This window comes from Gossypium arboreum, chromosome 11, assembly GCF_025698485.1.
Source record: "Gossypium arboreum isolate Shixiya-1 chromosome 11, ASM2569848v2, whole genome shotgun sequence".
Classification (NCBI taxonomy): domain Eukaryota; kingdom Viridiplantae; phylum Streptophyta; class Magnoliopsida; order Malvales; family Malvaceae; genus Gossypium; species Gossypium arboreum.
In genome coordinates this window covers 137,723,318-137,740,449 of record NC_069080.1, presented here as the reverse complement: position 1 = coordinate 137,740,449, position 17,132 = coordinate 137,723,318, and the positions used below count along the sequence as shown (strand labels likewise).

Sequence of the window (17,132 nt, the reverse complement as noted above, 5' to 3'; positions counted from 1 at the left end):
TATAAAAAAAATCATAGAGAAAAAAACTCGAACATGAAATGTAAAATATAATTTTTTCCGAACAATTTCATTATAAGTTACAATTTCTTTTTGACACGATGCTTAAAATTACTCATAGCCCATTCCTAACCTATAAATAGGAGAATAATGGGCTTCAACGTATTTGTACTCATGTCATCTTGCATTGATAACAACGCTTATACCAATTGAGCTAAGAATCAATCAGCATAAAACTTAAAATTAAATGTTGAATTTTTGGATCATTGATTTCATCAGTTTGAATTGAATTTCTTCATTTCCATTATAAATTAAAATGTTAACACTGTTACCTTCAACTACCATAATATATAATTTCTATTAAACCAAATCTTATACATCCCTACTTACGAGTTACGAGCTTATTACATAATTAACAAGATCGAGCAACAATCACCATTAGCATAAACAGAATTCTACAAACAACTACCCCTTACACTAGCTCTTGATTGCAAAAAAACATAATATCCATCTTATAGACCATAGTATGAAGCAGGAGCAGGAGCAAGTTAATTTCCCATTTCCAACTTGTAAGCTGCTCTTGTACTCTTCATTTTTCCAAAAATACCGTATCAGAAACTTATATTTCAAGCAATGTTCAACGAAAATAAAGAAACAATATTTCAAGAACAGATCATTAAATTCATGGCATATATAAATAAATTTAATTGAAATCAAAGGAATAGAAGAAGGGAGAAGCGTACTTGGGAACCATCGGTGCTACTCTCTGTTACCTGTTTTCTTTTTACCATGCAAACCCTAGAAGCCCTATCAACGTTGTTTTTATTTATATAGATAGAGGTACGAACAATACCTTGTTTATTAAATTAGAGTTACGAACAAAAACTGTTTATTAAATTACAAAATTACCCAATCATTGAATGGGCCTTATAGAGTACTTCGGCCCGTAAAAATCTCGGCCGAGTAGTGTAGATAGCCCTGTAATTTTAAAAAAACATTGGGGTTAATTTCACTTAACACCTCTAATCTATTGCGTGGATTTTAAATTAGTCCCTAAACTTCTTATAGCTTTAATTGAGTCTTTCAAGTCTCTGCCAGATCTTTCCGTTATTCTAAGTTAGTTGTTAAATAATATGAAATATATTTAAAAATATGTCATTTCTATTTAATATTTAATACTTATATATTTTTACTACTATTATATTTCTTTCTATTAAATTTTTAAATATAAATAATTCAACATTTTTTAATATTTATAATGTAATATAATATATTTAATTTTATATAATATAAAATACAAATAAATAAAAGAATAGGAGAAAAAACAAAATATTATAAATTTAGACAAATTTATTTAAGGAAAAAAAATCTTAACCCCTTGAAATAAGAAAGGAAAGTGTTCAGTTCAGGATTCATAGATAAAAATTAAAAGATTATTGTTGGGGATTAGGCTGGTGAAGAGATGATTATGGGCTTAGTTTAGGCTAGGAATCTAGAATTTTAGGTTTTAGCTCAGCTTGGCCCAAATAATGGGTTTAAAATTTTATCCAAACTTAGAGTTAGACCAGTGAATTAAATGAGGGTAAAAGAATAATTTAAAATATTAAAATTTAAAAACTAAAACTTCACTTCAATACAAGTTGTTGTTGTTATTATTATTATTATTAAACCACGAGCTCAATTGACGGTCGGGCTATCGAGTTTTAGATAAGGGTTTTATAAATTTAAGTCTATTCGAACTAAATTTATTTAATGAAGAAATATTTTATTTAAATTTACTTACAAAAACATATAAATATTAATATGAAAATGATTTTTATCTTGTTTTAATACTCCCTTTTTGGCATTGATAATTTCATCAACAAAACGATAAGTATTTGTCTACATTTGATGATGTTAATAATTCATTCACGATAAAAATATATATTTAAATTGTAAATTATTTAGTTTTAGAATTCCATTATACATACATGCAACTTTCAATGGTTGATATCAAAACTCAAAGGACCACGAACTAAAAATTAAATATTAGTAATTATTAGTAAAATTAAGGGCCACGATAAATTATATAGTTTTTTTAAATAAAACTTAAATATGTACGAACAATTTGAAAACAGGGGTGAACTTAGGGGATTGACAGGGGCCTTGGCTCCTCTAAAATAATTTTTTTTTATTTAGTACCTTTAAAATTTTAAATTAATAAAGATAAAATTACACTTTGACCTCTCTAAAAATAATAAAATTTTGATTTAATCTATTAAAAATACAATTTAATTTTTGTAATAGCCCATTTTTACCCGGGCCCGAAAATAAATAAACAAAGTTTGCAGAAACCAAAATAAAAAAGATCCATTAAATAAAGGTCCTTTAAACAGTCCATTTACAAACCCAGATTACATTTAGCTCAATTACAGTTTATTGACCCAAATACATAAACCCTATTAACCCAATACCCCCACTTACACCCAAACAGACTAAACCAACCCAAACCACTAAACCAATATTATAAATTTAGACAAATTTGTTTAAAGAAAAAAAATCTTTAACCCCTTGAAAGAAGAAAGGAAAGTGTTCAGTTCAGGATTCATAGATGAAAATTAAAAAATTATTGTTAGGGATTAGGCTGGTGAAGAGATGATCATAGGCTTAGTTCGGGCTAGGACTCTAGAGTTTTAGGTTTGAGCTTAGCTTGGCCCAAATAATGGGTTTAAAATTTTATTCAAACTTAGTCTGGATAAAAATGCTAAAATCTGAGCTTGGTTTGACCCGCCTAGATAAAAATAAATAAATTTGGGTCGGGTTTAAGCCGAAAAATTTATTTGAGGTTTGGCTCGTTTAAAAACAGGTCTCGTTTTTTTTTGCTTATGCCCATTTTTGGGCTTATATTTTTGTCCAAACCCTTTCAATTTTCGGACAAACTTTCAAGTTGAGTCAAATGACCTGGCCCATGATTAGAGTTAGGCCAGTGGATTAAATGAGGGTAAAAGAGTAATTTATAATATTACAATTTCAAAACTAAAACTTTATTTCAATACAAGTTATTATTATTATTACTATTGCTATTATTATTATTATTATTATTATTATTATTATTATTATTATTATTATTATTATTATTACACCACGAGCACGGTCGGGCTATTGAGTTTTACATAAAAGTTTTATAAATTTAAGTCTATTCGAACCAAATTTATTTAATGAAGAAATATTTTATTTAAATTTACTTACAAAACATATAAATATTAATATGAAAATTATTTTTATCTTGTTTTAATACTCCGGCATTGATAATTTCATCATCAAAATGATTTATACTCCTTTCTTAATCTATAAATAGGAAGATAATGCACTTCAAATAAGACTCGAATCCACGTCCTTCTACATCGATAATAATGCTTATTCCAATCGATTTAACATTAAATCAATATTATTACATTTAATAATATTATTAAATTTTATCATAAAGTTGTTAAGATTTGAACTATCGATTCGCAAGTAATTTCTTAGTCAAAATATTTTAATATACTAAGGCAATGTATTTAATATTTTTAAAATTTTAACTTTATCTGAATCGATTGAATTGGGGCACCAATAAAACAAAATTTTTCTTTATTCCATTTTTTATTCATCGATAATGAACATGATTTTTGGGTGAGAATTTGATATTTTAATTATAATTTTAGCTCTTCCATTACGCTAAAATTTAGAATTTAGTCTGTCTATTTTATAATTTAATAAAAGTTTAATGTTATTACTTTAATAGCAACAACTAAAAGTATTATCAAATTACGCCAAATTACAAGAGTGAAATTACATTTAAAATAGTGGAGGGACTAAAATCACAGTTAGACCAAATTTAAATTTTAGAATTTTAAAAGAGATCCGTATCAAATCAAGATTATGTGTTCTTGTTTTCTTTCAACTTGGAATGTAATAAATTAATTAATTAACTCCAAAATATTATTATTTTTAAATAATTTTGCAATGATGATTCCTCTCAAAAAGTTTTGCATCCTGCGTTCCAACATGATTTTGTCATCTAATTAAATCTATAAGCTTTTATAAAGAGTGCTTACCTTAATATGAGAAACCATTGTAATATTATCTAAACAAAATATATATATACATATATATATATATATATATATATATATATATACATTTGTATATGCGTAATGGAGTATGAAGTTTTAGGTTTAAGTATAGCACTTTTGCTATGGGTTGCATGGGCCATAACGACAGAGTGATGCCACCGGCGATTGGAAGAGCTAGGTCAACTTCCACCTGGACCAACATGGTGGCTGGTGTCTTTTGCCAAGTTGGCTCGTCAACATGGACCCATCATGACTTTATGGCTAGGTTCAATAAGCACTGTGGTCATCTCATCCAACGAGGTGGCTCGTGAGATGTTCAAGAACCATGACATGGTGTTAGCTGGCAGGAAGATTTACGAAGCCATGAGAGGAGATTTCGGCCATGAGGGATCCCTTATAACATCCCAGTACGGCCCACACTGGCGGATGCTGCGATGATTGTGCACCACAGAATTTGCCGTCTCGATGCCATGCGAGGAGTTCGAAGACGGTGCATCGATCAAATGTTGCAATCTGTATAAGATGCAGGTGCAAATGGCTCGAACCCAATTGACGTGGGTCGGTTCGTTTTCTATATGGCGTTCAACTTGATAGGAAACCTCATGTTCTCGAAAGATTTATTGGATTATAAATCGGAAAAAGGTGCGAAATTTTTTTACCATGTAGGGAAAGTGATGAAATTAGCCGGTAAATCGAATGTCGCAGATTTTTTACCTGTTCTAAAACGGGTCGACCCGCAAGGTATAAGGAGGAAAACCCAATTTCATGTTAAAAAAGCATTTGAAATTGCTGGAGGATTCATTAAAGACAAGATGAAAAGCGTTGGATATGGAGCAATGAAAGGAAAAGAAAGGACTTCTTGGATGTTCTTTTGGAGTTTCGTGGTGATGGCTTAGAAGAACCTTCTAAATTTTCCTCTCGAACCATCAATGTTATCGTTTTTGTAAGTTAACACTAATTGACTCCTTTTAATACTATTTTTCTTTCATAATATACATGTAGAGGGGGAAGCTAGGAAATTGTTTTAGGGGCTAAAATGAATAAACTTTTTTTGGGAGGCAAAATATAATTTTATCTTAAGATAACATGTGATTTCCTAAAAATTAAAGGATTATATAAGCAATTTTTTTGGAGGGGCCAACGACGACTCCCTACCCCTCCCTTTGCATGGGACAAAACTGATGGTAGGTTAAGTTATATATATATGGATGTGATGTGATGAACTATGGGACAGGCAGACAGCCCACTGCGTACTAGTGGATTGGAATAATAACACTTTTAGTCCTTATCAATGTCAAATAAATCTTTTTCTTAAACAAAATTTTTCCTTTTGTCCCCTAAACTTTTTAAATTTTTTTATGGTATATGCCAAGAGATGTTCACTGCAGGAACTGATACAACAACAAGCACTATAGAATGGGCAATGGCTGAGCTTCTACACAATCCAAGGACATTAAAAACAGTCCAAGCTGAATTGAGGAACCATTTAGGCTACCATGGGAGGGGCCTTGAAGAAAAAGACATTGAAAACCTACCATATCTCAAAGCAATAATCAAGGAAATCCTAAGACTTCACCCACCACTTCCTTTCTTAGTCCCTCACATGGCTATGGACTCTTGTAAGATGTTGGGTTACCATATCCCTAAAGAAACCCAAGTTTTGGTGAACGTTTGGGCCATCGGACGAGACCCGAAAACGTGGGAAAACCCGTCGGAGTTCAAACCGGAACGGTTCTTGGAGCTGAATACAATGGATTATAAGGGTCATCATTTCGAGTTTATTCCTTTCGGGTCCGGTCGTCGGATGTGCCCGGCGGTGCCACTCGTGTCTCGACTGCTCCCGATGGCACTTCGAATCATTGTTGCATTGCTTTGATCGGAGTTTGGTGACGGGTTAAGCTCAAGATTTGGATATGAGTGAGAGAATGAGGATAACGTTGAGGAAATCTGTTCCCTTAAAGGCCTTAGCAATACCTTGCATTGATTTCAGACACTAAAATTCGAATCGTTAAACTTGTTATGAACAACTACATCAAGTGATCAGATTTTAGAAAAAATCCTATCTTCATTTTAATTTGTGCTCTTATGTGTATGTATATTTTGTTTGGGAATAATGTTTTATAATTTTTGTGAATAATAGAAAGACTTCAATTGCATTTTGTTGAGTATTTCCATGCATATAAACATGTTTCTTACTCTAGTCTAGACAAGTGTCGTCATGGTTTCAAGTTCATGCAAATGCAACCTCGTAGTACAGTGACCAAGTCTGATTCGTCAAGCTGCGAACTTACCTTGCGAGCTTCATACTTGGGTCAAGCCTGCGAGCTCATTAGAATCTGGCCCAAACAAAACTTGAGACGGGTTTGGGCCAATGATGATAATCATCTTGACACATTTTAACGTCTTTATTTAAAAATGAATAAATTAGTTCTTATACATCAGATCAAAAAGCACATCGATCTTTTCTGTTAAAAACTGAAGTGACTAACGAAATAACCAAACTGTAATTTATGCTAATGCACATGGACCAATTTTTAGCTGTAGAAATAGATGAGATTTTTAACAGAAGAACCAGTTTGCTCTTTGAATATCTAACGTAAAAAGATTAATTTACCCTTTTTTTTTAGTAGAGGAAGCAAAATGCAAACAAAATCCCCTATAATAATTTTACAATTTTATAGCATAATTTAACCTTTAAATGATTGGGGAATTTTTTAGTTATGGGTGTACATTATTAGGTTAAATTATATTATCTGAAAGATGGATATTTGATTTAGTGGTTGGACAATATCTCAAAAATATGGCCCCAAGTTCTTCTTAGTCATCTCTTAATACTTCTTGGAATTATTTGAAAAACTATTGTACACTAATTTGGACGAATTTTTTGTACCTATCTGCTCAAAACTCCTTGCATAAGTTGAGGATTTAGTACAATTTGATCATTTTTTATCCTCATACTTTTAGAATTTAAAAATTTTAGTCTTGACTAAATAATAATTATTAAATTTATTAAATTAAATTCTATTATTTTCAAAATTTGATCGTCAAATATATTATTGTGTGTAATGCTGTGTTAGCTTATTATTTCCACATATTACTATAAAAAAATCAGTTAATAGATTCAAAGATTACAGTTTGCATTAAGCATGAAATTTCGAAATTTAAAAAAATATAGTGGCTAAGAATAATTCACTTAAAAACATAGACTAAATCTATAATTTTAGGCATAAAAAAAAGGCCAATAGCATAATTTAACTAAACAATTTAGATGCTACCATTTAGTTAGACTAAAATTTCAAAATTGAAGTATAAGTGCTAAATTCATAATTTACACAAAATACATTGCCTAATAGCAGAATTTGACCTTTAATATATATATATATATATATATATATATACACAATATGATTGGGTAAAAAATCTCAATTCTCAAATGTCACTATCATTACCATCAGTTCTTGGAAACTTTCGATTTTGTAGGTACAAAATTAAGCATATAATATCTGCATGTAAATTGTGATTACGACATTCTTGTTAACAAGGAAAAGAACCAAAACCCTATGATATGCATGTGTGTGTATATATATATATATATATAAACTTTAAATGATATATATGTGTGAGAGAGAGATTATATATGTTTAAGATTGGTTTAGATTACATAATTCAATTATAGACTAGAAAAATTTATGTGAATTTTAAATCAATTGGCATGATCGCTATTATAACAAAAAAAAAATCAAGAAAATAATAAATTTTAGTTTTTTTCGTCTTTTTTTTTTACTTAACTGGGTTTATGTTGGTTGATTGAGTCCTCGATCTTTTAAAATAGACCTTTCAATTGAGTGAATTGATCAGTTGGTTTTGGATTGAGTTAAATTTAAATCGGTTTAATTCAAAGTTTACTTTTTTTTTTTAAGTCATCGAGGGTTTGGATTATTTCAATTTCAAGTTATTCTATATTAGGATTATTCGAGTTTACCAATCAAGATTCCAAATTGTGTCATTTAAAGTTTGTATCATTTTGAATTTGAAACTCAAGTTCGAGTCATTTCAAGTTGAGATTCAAGTAATTGTTGGTTTGGATTATTTCAAGTTTGAGTGATTCAAGGTCATTTCAAGTTCAAATCATTTATTGTTGGGTTATTTTTAAGCTCGAGTTAGACAAATTTGGATTATTGACTTTTTATAGTTTAATCAAATTAGATTGAGTTAGAATTCGAATCAATAAAAAATTGAAGTAAATGCTTAATTTTCATTTTGATTACATTTTTGGGTTTAAAAAGAAAAAAAAAAGGGGAAAAATTGAGCCTTAATGATCCTTTAAAAAAACACGATCTAAGAAATTTGCTTCATTTATATTTAATTTGATACTTAAGTTTTTTATATCTCGTTTAAGTATCTATATTTTCTTACAAAAGCACAAATATCACACATTACATGATAACTTTTGGTTTAAGTATCAAATTTGAACACTATAATTAAATTTAAGTACCAAATCGAATATTAAAATTAAACTCTGATAGTAAATGATATATTAACCCATTAATAAATGATTAAATATATGTACATGTGTGTGATTGGAGAAAACATCTTTTTCTCAAGTGTCAGCATCATTACCAGAATTTAATGGAAGTTTTGGATTTTGTAGGTGAAAAGTTAAGCATTATAATATGGAATAGTATATGGTATTTGGTGGTGTGTTTTTTATAAACATTCTTGATGTGGTTTAAATGGGCATTATAGTGCGGTGTATTTTAGTTTATTTTTATTTTATGTTATAGTATTTAATTTTATTGTTATTATTATTTTTATACTAATCGTAAGTAAACATAACACTTATTTAAATATATTTTTAAAAAATTGTTATGTATTTTTTATATTTTATGAATTTAAAAACTTTATTGATAGTTTACTAAAATTTTCTTTTATAAAAATAGGGATTATGACGTTATTATTTTTAAGAGAAAATAAAAGTTAAAATAATATATAATATTTATATAAACTTATCTACATGAAGTTAAAAAGAATATTTGACGGCTTTGTAACTTTGTTAAGGTTCAACGTAAAAGAATAATCCCAATTGTAATTTAAATAAATCTGATTAATTATAATTATAATTAATTATATAAAAATAATCGGATTGAAAATAGAATATATCTAGATTTAGATCGTAATATATTTGAGTAGAATTTATGAATGATGAAACTTGAATCACAATAAATATAAAAAAAATCATACTTAAAATTATTCATAGTCCTTCCTTAACTCATAAATAGGCTTCAACATATTCGAACTCACGACTTCTTACATTGATAACAATGCTTATACCAATTGAGCTAAGAATTAATCAGCATAAATTTTAAAATTAAATGTTGAATTTTTGGATCATTGAATTTCATTGGTTTGAATTGAATTATTTCACTTATATTATAAATTAAAATGTTAACACTGTTACCTTTAACTACCAGAATATATAACTTTTACCAATACAGGTACCACATTGAACTAAAAAATAATATAAGTACCAGTCTAGAAAAAAAATGTCAAACTCAGATGCCAAATGATATATTAAACATTTTGAAATATAACCAAGAGATACGTAAATGAATTTAGCCAACCACGTTACCAACTCAGTCATAAAGTTTGTATAAATTTTAAGTTGATTGATGTGAGATTTAAGACTCGATCTTATATTTATAAATCAATTTTCTATTTCTCAACAAAATATGAATTTAATAAAATAATAAAAATTATTTTATTTTTATTGCTTCATCGGATTGAGTTAATTTTGGATTAAATAAAATTAATTTGATTTAATTCAAAATTTATTATTTTTTGTTGTTTAAAATACAAATAAATTTAAATTTAAATTATTTCAATTCGAGTTAATCAACGCAATTGCTTGGTATTTATTTTGATTTCATATTTGGGTTTAAAAAATACATGATCCAAGAAATTTGGGCCGTATATTCTTTCAGAAAAGCCTAAACTCTTGATTACACAAAAATAAGCCCACATCAAAATCCTTTACGCTGCTCCGCAAAACACCAAATCACAGCCTCGCCCCGCTCCTCACTCCTTTTCCGAGAACAGAAAAGAAAAACACGTCAACGCACTAACAAAGAACTTGCACTCTCTACGTCGTTGACTGTCGATTTTCATTCCTTTAAAACAAAACCCTAAACCTTAATTTCTCTCACATTTTCAATGGAATTTTGGGGTAAATTTTCCTTTACATCTTACATTTCTTTCAGTTAAAATTTGTTCTTTGAATATTTGTTTCAATTGCGAAATTAGTTGAAATTAATAATTATTTATGTTTGATTATCGATTATTTACGTTTCTTTGAAAATGCTAATCGTATGTTCAGATGCTGTCTTCTAGTAAGGATTTGATGTTTCAGGCTGTTTCTTTTGCTAACTATTTTTCTTTTAATATGATATTTTTTTATCTTTGATTTTGTATGTAAGAGTGCGGCATGGAATTATATATATATATATATATATATATATATATATATACACATGTTCTCCCAGATAGATTCATTCACTCTTTTGAATTAGAATTTAGGTTTGGTATTTCTATTGATTTTGTTCTTTTAAATTGTTTTCTTAGTTTCATTTCACGTCCGATTAAAGGAAAATTACTTATTTTGTACAATTTTTTCTCAAGCATTTCTCTGTAAAATTTCCCTATAATTTACTCATTATGAATATTGAAGGGAAAAAATGAAAATGATACCTTTTTTTCCTTTTTAAATCGTAATTTCTTTGGACATTATTAAGGGTTTGAAATAATATTTTATAGTTTGATATTTTGAATTGGATTACCCTGTTGGAAACCTTTTAGAATATGTTCTATCTGCTACTACTGTTGGTATTGCGTTTCATCATTTGGTGTTATTGTAGTTTTTTACATCTCAATGATGATTGCTTGTCAAATATTTTTTGATTGTTACATATTTGCGATTTCATGTCGGTTTATTCATTTATCCATTGTATCCTTCAATGTTCTTGGGTCTAGTGAATCATGAAAACCTTTCATCCTCTGAAATTTGGCAATATATATGTAGGTGCTGAGGTTAAAAGTGGACAGAGCTTTGAGGTTGAATTAGAGGATGATGGCAGTAGGATTTTGCATATTTCACAGGTTATTAAGGAACTCTAATTTCCATAGTTATTGTGTTCTGACAGTAGTTATATATCTATTAATTTTGTCGCTATTTGAGGTTGAATTAGAGGATGATGGCAGTAGGATTTTGCATATTTCACAGGTTATTAAGGAACTCTAATTTCCATAGTTATTGTGTTCTGACAGTAGTTATATATCTATTAATTTTGTCGCTATATATAACTCACAGGCTGCCCTTGGTGAGGTGACCAGTGATAACAAAAAAGAAAAAGGAAATGGAACTGCTTGCATCTATCTCAAATTCAATAATGAAAAGTTTGTAATCGGAACACTTTCCCATGATAAATTCCCCCAGATGCCATTGGATTTGGCTTTGCATAGTAAATTTGAGTTGTCCCATACCTGGAAGAATGGCAGTGTTTATTTCACTGGGTATTATGTTGATACGCCTCAAGGTAGTGGTAAGTCATTCTGCTAGCGTTTTATATTTATTTGGTATCTGATAGTAATATTTAAATATGTAAATCGTGTTTCAATTTTTACTTTACAGGTTCTGAGTCTGAAGAGGAGCTTCTTGAACCCATAGTTAATCCCGTAAAGCCTCATTCTACAGCATCTGATCCTACCACGTCAGAACAGATTAAGATTGTGGAACCAAAAAAAGCAGAGGATAGTAGTGATGACGAGGATGAAGATGATACTTCTACCGAGGATGAAATGTCCAGTGAGGATCAGGTAGATGTCTAGCAATTATTTTCATAACCAGCTGATATGCTCTTTACGATTTTATGGTGAATCATAATTATGAACAGTTGAACAGAGTGTTAAACGTTTTAATGATTTATGTACATTAGGGACACAGCTATCCTTGAATCTAATTGTTTTTGCTTTTTCACACACAAATTTACTGAACAGAATGTTTACCGTTTCTAGCTTGGTCTTGGTAGGAGCCATTGTTTTGAATTTGATAAAGCTGTTTTTATTGTTGTTTTTATAATCCAGTTTTTGACGGAATACTATGTCTAATTATTGTTGATTCTGGGTTATCATTTTAGGAACCTGGCATGTTAGTAAATGGTGAGAATGAAAGTAACAATGATACTGACAGTGATGAGGATGATAGTGAAGAAGAAAGTTCAGATGAGGATCCTGAGACACCTGAGATGGAAAAGGTAAAGACATGCTTTAAGCTTATCCATTCATGACTTTCAGGGGCTTCAGCTGAGTTTGTACTTTCTCATTCTAATTACTGGTGATTGGTTTTCCTTAGGCCGGACCGAGCAAGAAGAGATCTGCAGAGTCAGCTACAAAGACCCCTGCACCAGAAAAGAAGGCAAAGCTAGTCACTCCCCAAAAGACAGGTACATTTCCCGTCCTATATGTGCTCTTCTTGAGATGTTGATTGATAAATGATTAATGAGGGATCATAATACAAATTTGATTAGTTATAAAATGCTTGCTTGCGCCTTTTTCTATTTCTCTGTTCTTGCTCATTCTTCAATTCACAGTTTTTTTTCTAATTGAATTTTATATTGTTAAAGAGTTGCAAAATCCTTGATGCAGATGGCAAGAAAGTGGGTGGACATACAGCAACTCCTCATCCTTCAAAGCAAGCCAGAAAGGCATTGATTACTACCGGTCAAGTGAATCAAAGTCCAAAGCCAGGCGGTTCATCATTCCTTTGCAAGTCTTGCGGCAGGTCAGTTCCTTATTAAGTAGGGATAAAGAAACATTTAGTCCTTTGAACTTGGCAATTTTTCTCAACTTGGTCCCTGACATTTTTTGGCCTACTCAAGTCTTGGAGCTTGACAACTTTTCTCAATTTTGGCCCTGAACTTGTTTCCGTAAAGGTATGATGACATGACACAATCTCATAGTGTGTCCAAGTTTAGGGACTAAATTGAAAAAAGCTACCAAGTTCTGATACTAATATGAATGAAAAAAAAGTTCAGGGAATAAAATGGGGAAAGTTGCCAAGTACATGGATTAAATGTATTTTTGTTTAAATTTGGATTAACATTTCTTGCTTGAAAATTTTTTTCAGGTCATTTGGCTCTGAAAATGCCTTGCAATCTCATTCCAAGGCAAAACATGGAACTGCGGTGTAAAAATGGGTCAGTCTAATAAGTAATATCTTTGTTTAACTATTACCATTTCTGGAATGGGCAAACTGAACATAATTAATTAAATTTCTTAGGTGACTGTAATTGATGATTTATGTGTTAAATGAGTAGTATTTGCAAATTATTAGGTTATCTTAAATGAAATCGTGTTCTGCCTATAGCAAAAATTTATGTCATATTATGATTGTGTGTAAAGTATTATATATTTATATAACTTTTAACGTGTTAAGAGACCGTGTTAAGTAGTTTTAGACACGTGTTTGTATTATATGCCACGTTTTAGTTATTATTTCCTTTGATGAAAACATCTTTTATGGTATAGAAAAGGGATAAATATTAAAATTATATATTACTTTTGGCCGAATATTTAATTATATAAATAAATTTTATTTTAGTTTTAATTTAATTTTCTTGTATCACACACTCAAAAAATGCTTGCTTGGAAAAAAGGTTCTCAACGTGTTTTGGAGATCAATTCTCCCTAGAAAACAGCTGTTCATCTGAAAAAAGACCGGATATTTTTTAGATTAAGAAAAAAACAAATAACTGAAACCAAACCAATTGATCCCTTCATATTTTCAAGTCTTGTCATACTTATAGCTTTATACTATGATCATCCTCTCTATATATACTCAAACCAAACCAATTGATCTGCGATTAAGCGGTAACCATCTTCCTCTTTATATATATACTCAAACCAAACCAATTGATCTGTCATTAAGCAGTAGCCATCTCTTTACACTCTCTTCACTAACATGGTAAGTTGGTCAATATTTATTGGCCAGCAACCACCAAACCTTATTATAAGTAAACTATGGGGGTACTATATGACAAGCCCCACAAAAATTAAATGATCTTTTACTTTCAACGTGGTAAGATAATGATTAAGCAAACAAACACCCTTCATTTATTAATATATAAGTAGACGAAATCTTAAATTTTAGAATGCAGTATTGAAATGGTTCTTGGCAATATTGTCACACAAGGTTTGTAACATTTTATTGTTTGTCAACCTTATGCATTGCAGTGTTTTGAACTGACTTATAACAGCTCCTAAACAAATACCCTTAATTTATTAATATATAAGTACAAATGACGAGGAAATCTTACATTCTAGAATGCAATACTGAAATAATTCTTAGCAGTATTATCACACAAGATTTACAACACTTTATTATTTGTCGGCCCTATACATTGCGTTCTTTTTTTAGGTTAACATTTCTTAACCTTTATTTGATATTAAGATTTAAATTAGGTAAGTATATAAATCAAAATATGAAGGTTTATATAATAAAATATATAAAATTTATTTAACAATAAAATAATAGCTTAAGTTTTAATACTATTGCCCAAAAAAGTATCCTTTTAAAGAGTAAGTGTACTACTTTAATTTACCATCAACATCAGAACTGACAGTTCTGCTAAATTGATCTTCTACGTTTGATATTGCTGCCATGCTTGCTAAACTTGATCACTGTGCTTACAATACCAACTCACTATGATAGTATTTATAGGGAAAATATTTGGCCAAGATTTTAAAAATATATATATAGAATAGTTGTTCTCCAAGGCACAATGTCAGCATTTACCACGTCCTTCACGACTTTTGCATGGTTTAGTTTTCCAATGTCAGCATTTAGCAATGACAGCATTATCAAACATAGTAGGGTTTTTGATATTGATGGCAAATTAAAGTAGAAGTACACTTACTCCTTAGAAGGATACTTTTTGGGGCTAAAGCACTAAAACTTCAGCTATTAAGTTCATATATATTTTATTACATAAACTTTCATCATTCCGTTTATATACTTATTAAGTCTTAATATCAAATAAAGGTTGAGAAATGTTAAGTTCATTCAAGTCTCCACCCATTCTCTGCCTGCAAATAACAAAAAAATAAAAATAAAAATCCTGTTCCCTTAATCAACAACAAAAAAAAGAAACGGCAAGCATTTTGTTCAGCAAATTTTCGTGTGAAAAAAAAAAAGAAATAGATCCAAGGATAGCTGTGTTCCTAATGGACATAAATCATTAAAACGTTTAACACTCTGTTCAACTATTCATAATTATGATTCACCATAAAATCGTAAAGAGTGTTGAAACTATTTTTTTAAAACGAGAATCGACTTTGTTTGAAAATAAAAATTAAAACGGGAATCGTCACCGATCTTTATTAGGTGTGATCGGATCACCTTTGTTTTAATAAAACGTTTTAGTTTACTAAAACGGTGTTTTTGGTCTACGAAACTCGAGAGAATGAGTTCGGGAGTCGGTTACGTGCGAGAAAGGATTAGCACTCTCGTCACGCCCAAAATTGGTACCGAATTGATTAGTTAGTGTCTTAATGTCGAAAGTTGAAAATCAGGAATGTATTTAAAATATGATCCTTTTTAACGTCAATTTTAAAAACGCTTGAATTAGATCAAAGCGATTGCTAAAGATTTCCTCGTCTCGAGGTATCGGAGTATCACATCCTGTAAGTTAGGACGCGATACCTTGAACTCCCGAGTGCAAGTTTGTCTTTAATTTTAATTGAAACTTCATGTGTTTTGGAACTTAGAAGGATATTTGACCATTTAGGTTTAACGAGAAAACCGAAACCCCGTAAGTTAGGGTACAATTTTTCGAATTTCCTAAAACGCGAAATATTGCCTTATTTAGAAAATTCTCTTTTTGAAATAATAACAAACATGACATTTAACGATGTGCATTATTTTGTTTCGAGCAAAGCAAATTAGTCTATATTGAACAAATACGTTGGAGCTTGATGCACGATATGATTTGAACTAGATAAAACAAAAATATAACATAGAGCATGGAATAATAAAATACAAATTAGATACAATATTGTTGATGAATGTCAATAATATGAAGATGTTAATAAATAATTTCTAGAACATGCAATGGCAATATTCACACGATGTATGTTATTTTTAATATCCACGTTAATAAACATAGAAATGAAATAATAATATAAAACAACTTAAAACAAATAATAAGATAATTTTAAATAAATAATATATATATAAAGGTTTAAAATAAATACTATAAAAGCAATTTAAAGTAAATGATATAAAACAATTTAAAATCATTAATAAAAATCTAAAATAAATAATATGTAAAAAGAATTTTATAATAAATAATATATGTAAAATAAAAAGAAATTTAATATAAATAATATATATAAAAGTAAAATAAATAATGCATAAAGAATTTAAAATAAACAATATATAAAATTTGAAGATAAATAATCCATATAAAAAGAAGTTTAAGAATAAACATTATATATAAATTTATAATAATAAACAATTCAAAATTATATACAAAAAGAGTTTGAAACAAGTAAATAAGACACTGTAAAGTAATTAATATACAAAATAATTCCAAACAATATGTATTAAAACAATTTTAAAATGAATACTATATAAAGAAATTTAAAATTAATAACATATATATATATATATATAAGTTTAAAATAAAAAGGATATATAAATAATTTCAAAATAAATAAGGTGTAATATTTTGAAATAAATGATACATGTAAAACATTCAAATTTGATAATAGTTTAAAACACAAAATAAGTAAAAAGGGTAATGATAAAATGATTTAAAATAAATAACGTAAAACTTAAATTTAATAATAATAACAGTTTTTAAAAAATGAATAAATAAATAAATTAATTAATTTAAACAGACTAAGGGCCAAGCTGCAATCGAATTAAAATTTAAGGGTATAAATATAAATGATAGAAAATAGGCCTGCGAGAGCCAAAACTAAACGCGA

The 17,132-nt window shown here is 29.1% G+C and overlaps 1 protein-coding gene and 1 pseudogene across 3 annotated transcripts; both read left to right on the top strand.

Annotated features, from left to right (window-relative positions):
- The first annotated feature begins 4,172 nt into the window (after positions 1–4,172).
- LOC108472246 (iridoid oxidase-like) lies at positions 4,173–6,088 on the top strand (annotated as a pseudogene).
- Positions 6,089–10,185: 4,097 nt separating this feature from the next.
- Positions 10,186–13,653, top strand: LOC108473585 (histone deacetylase HDT1-like). 3 transcript variants are annotated; one of them, XM_017775250.2, is made up of 8 exons: positions 10,186–10,314; positions 11,167–11,243; positions 11,455–11,686; positions 11,776–11,960; positions 12,281–12,397; positions 12,496–12,586; positions 12,789–12,924; positions 13,270–13,653. In XM_017775250.2, exons 1-8 carry the CDS (start codon positions 10,302–10,304, stop codon positions 13,331–13,333), a joined length of 915 nt encoding a protein of 304 aa, XP_017630739.1. In that variant the 5' UTR covers positions 10,186–10,301; the 3' UTR covers positions 13,334–13,653. The 3 variants fall into 3 exon arrangements, with proteins under 3 accessions (XP_017630739.1, XP_017630740.1, XP_052877000.1); XM_017775251.2 differs by having other exon boundaries at positions 10,212–10,314; positions 11,455–11,680; XM_053021040.1 differs by lacking the exon at positions 10,186–10,314 and adding an exon at positions 10,450–10,477.
- Positions 13,654–17,132: the final 3,479 nt, after the last annotated feature.

What these genes read in the sequence shown, in the direction of transcription:
- LOC108473585 (XM_017775250.2), top strand. An exon ending in AAATGTCCAGTGAGGATCAG is followed by an intron (nt 11,961 to 12,280) that starts GTAGATGTCTAG and finishes TTATCATTTTAG; the next exon opens with GAACCTGGCATGTTAGTAAA. An exon ending in AGACACCTGAGATGGAAAAG is followed by an intron (nt 12,398 to 12,495) that starts GTAAAGACATGC and finishes GGTTTTCCTTAG; the next exon opens with GCCGGACCGAGCAAGAAGAG.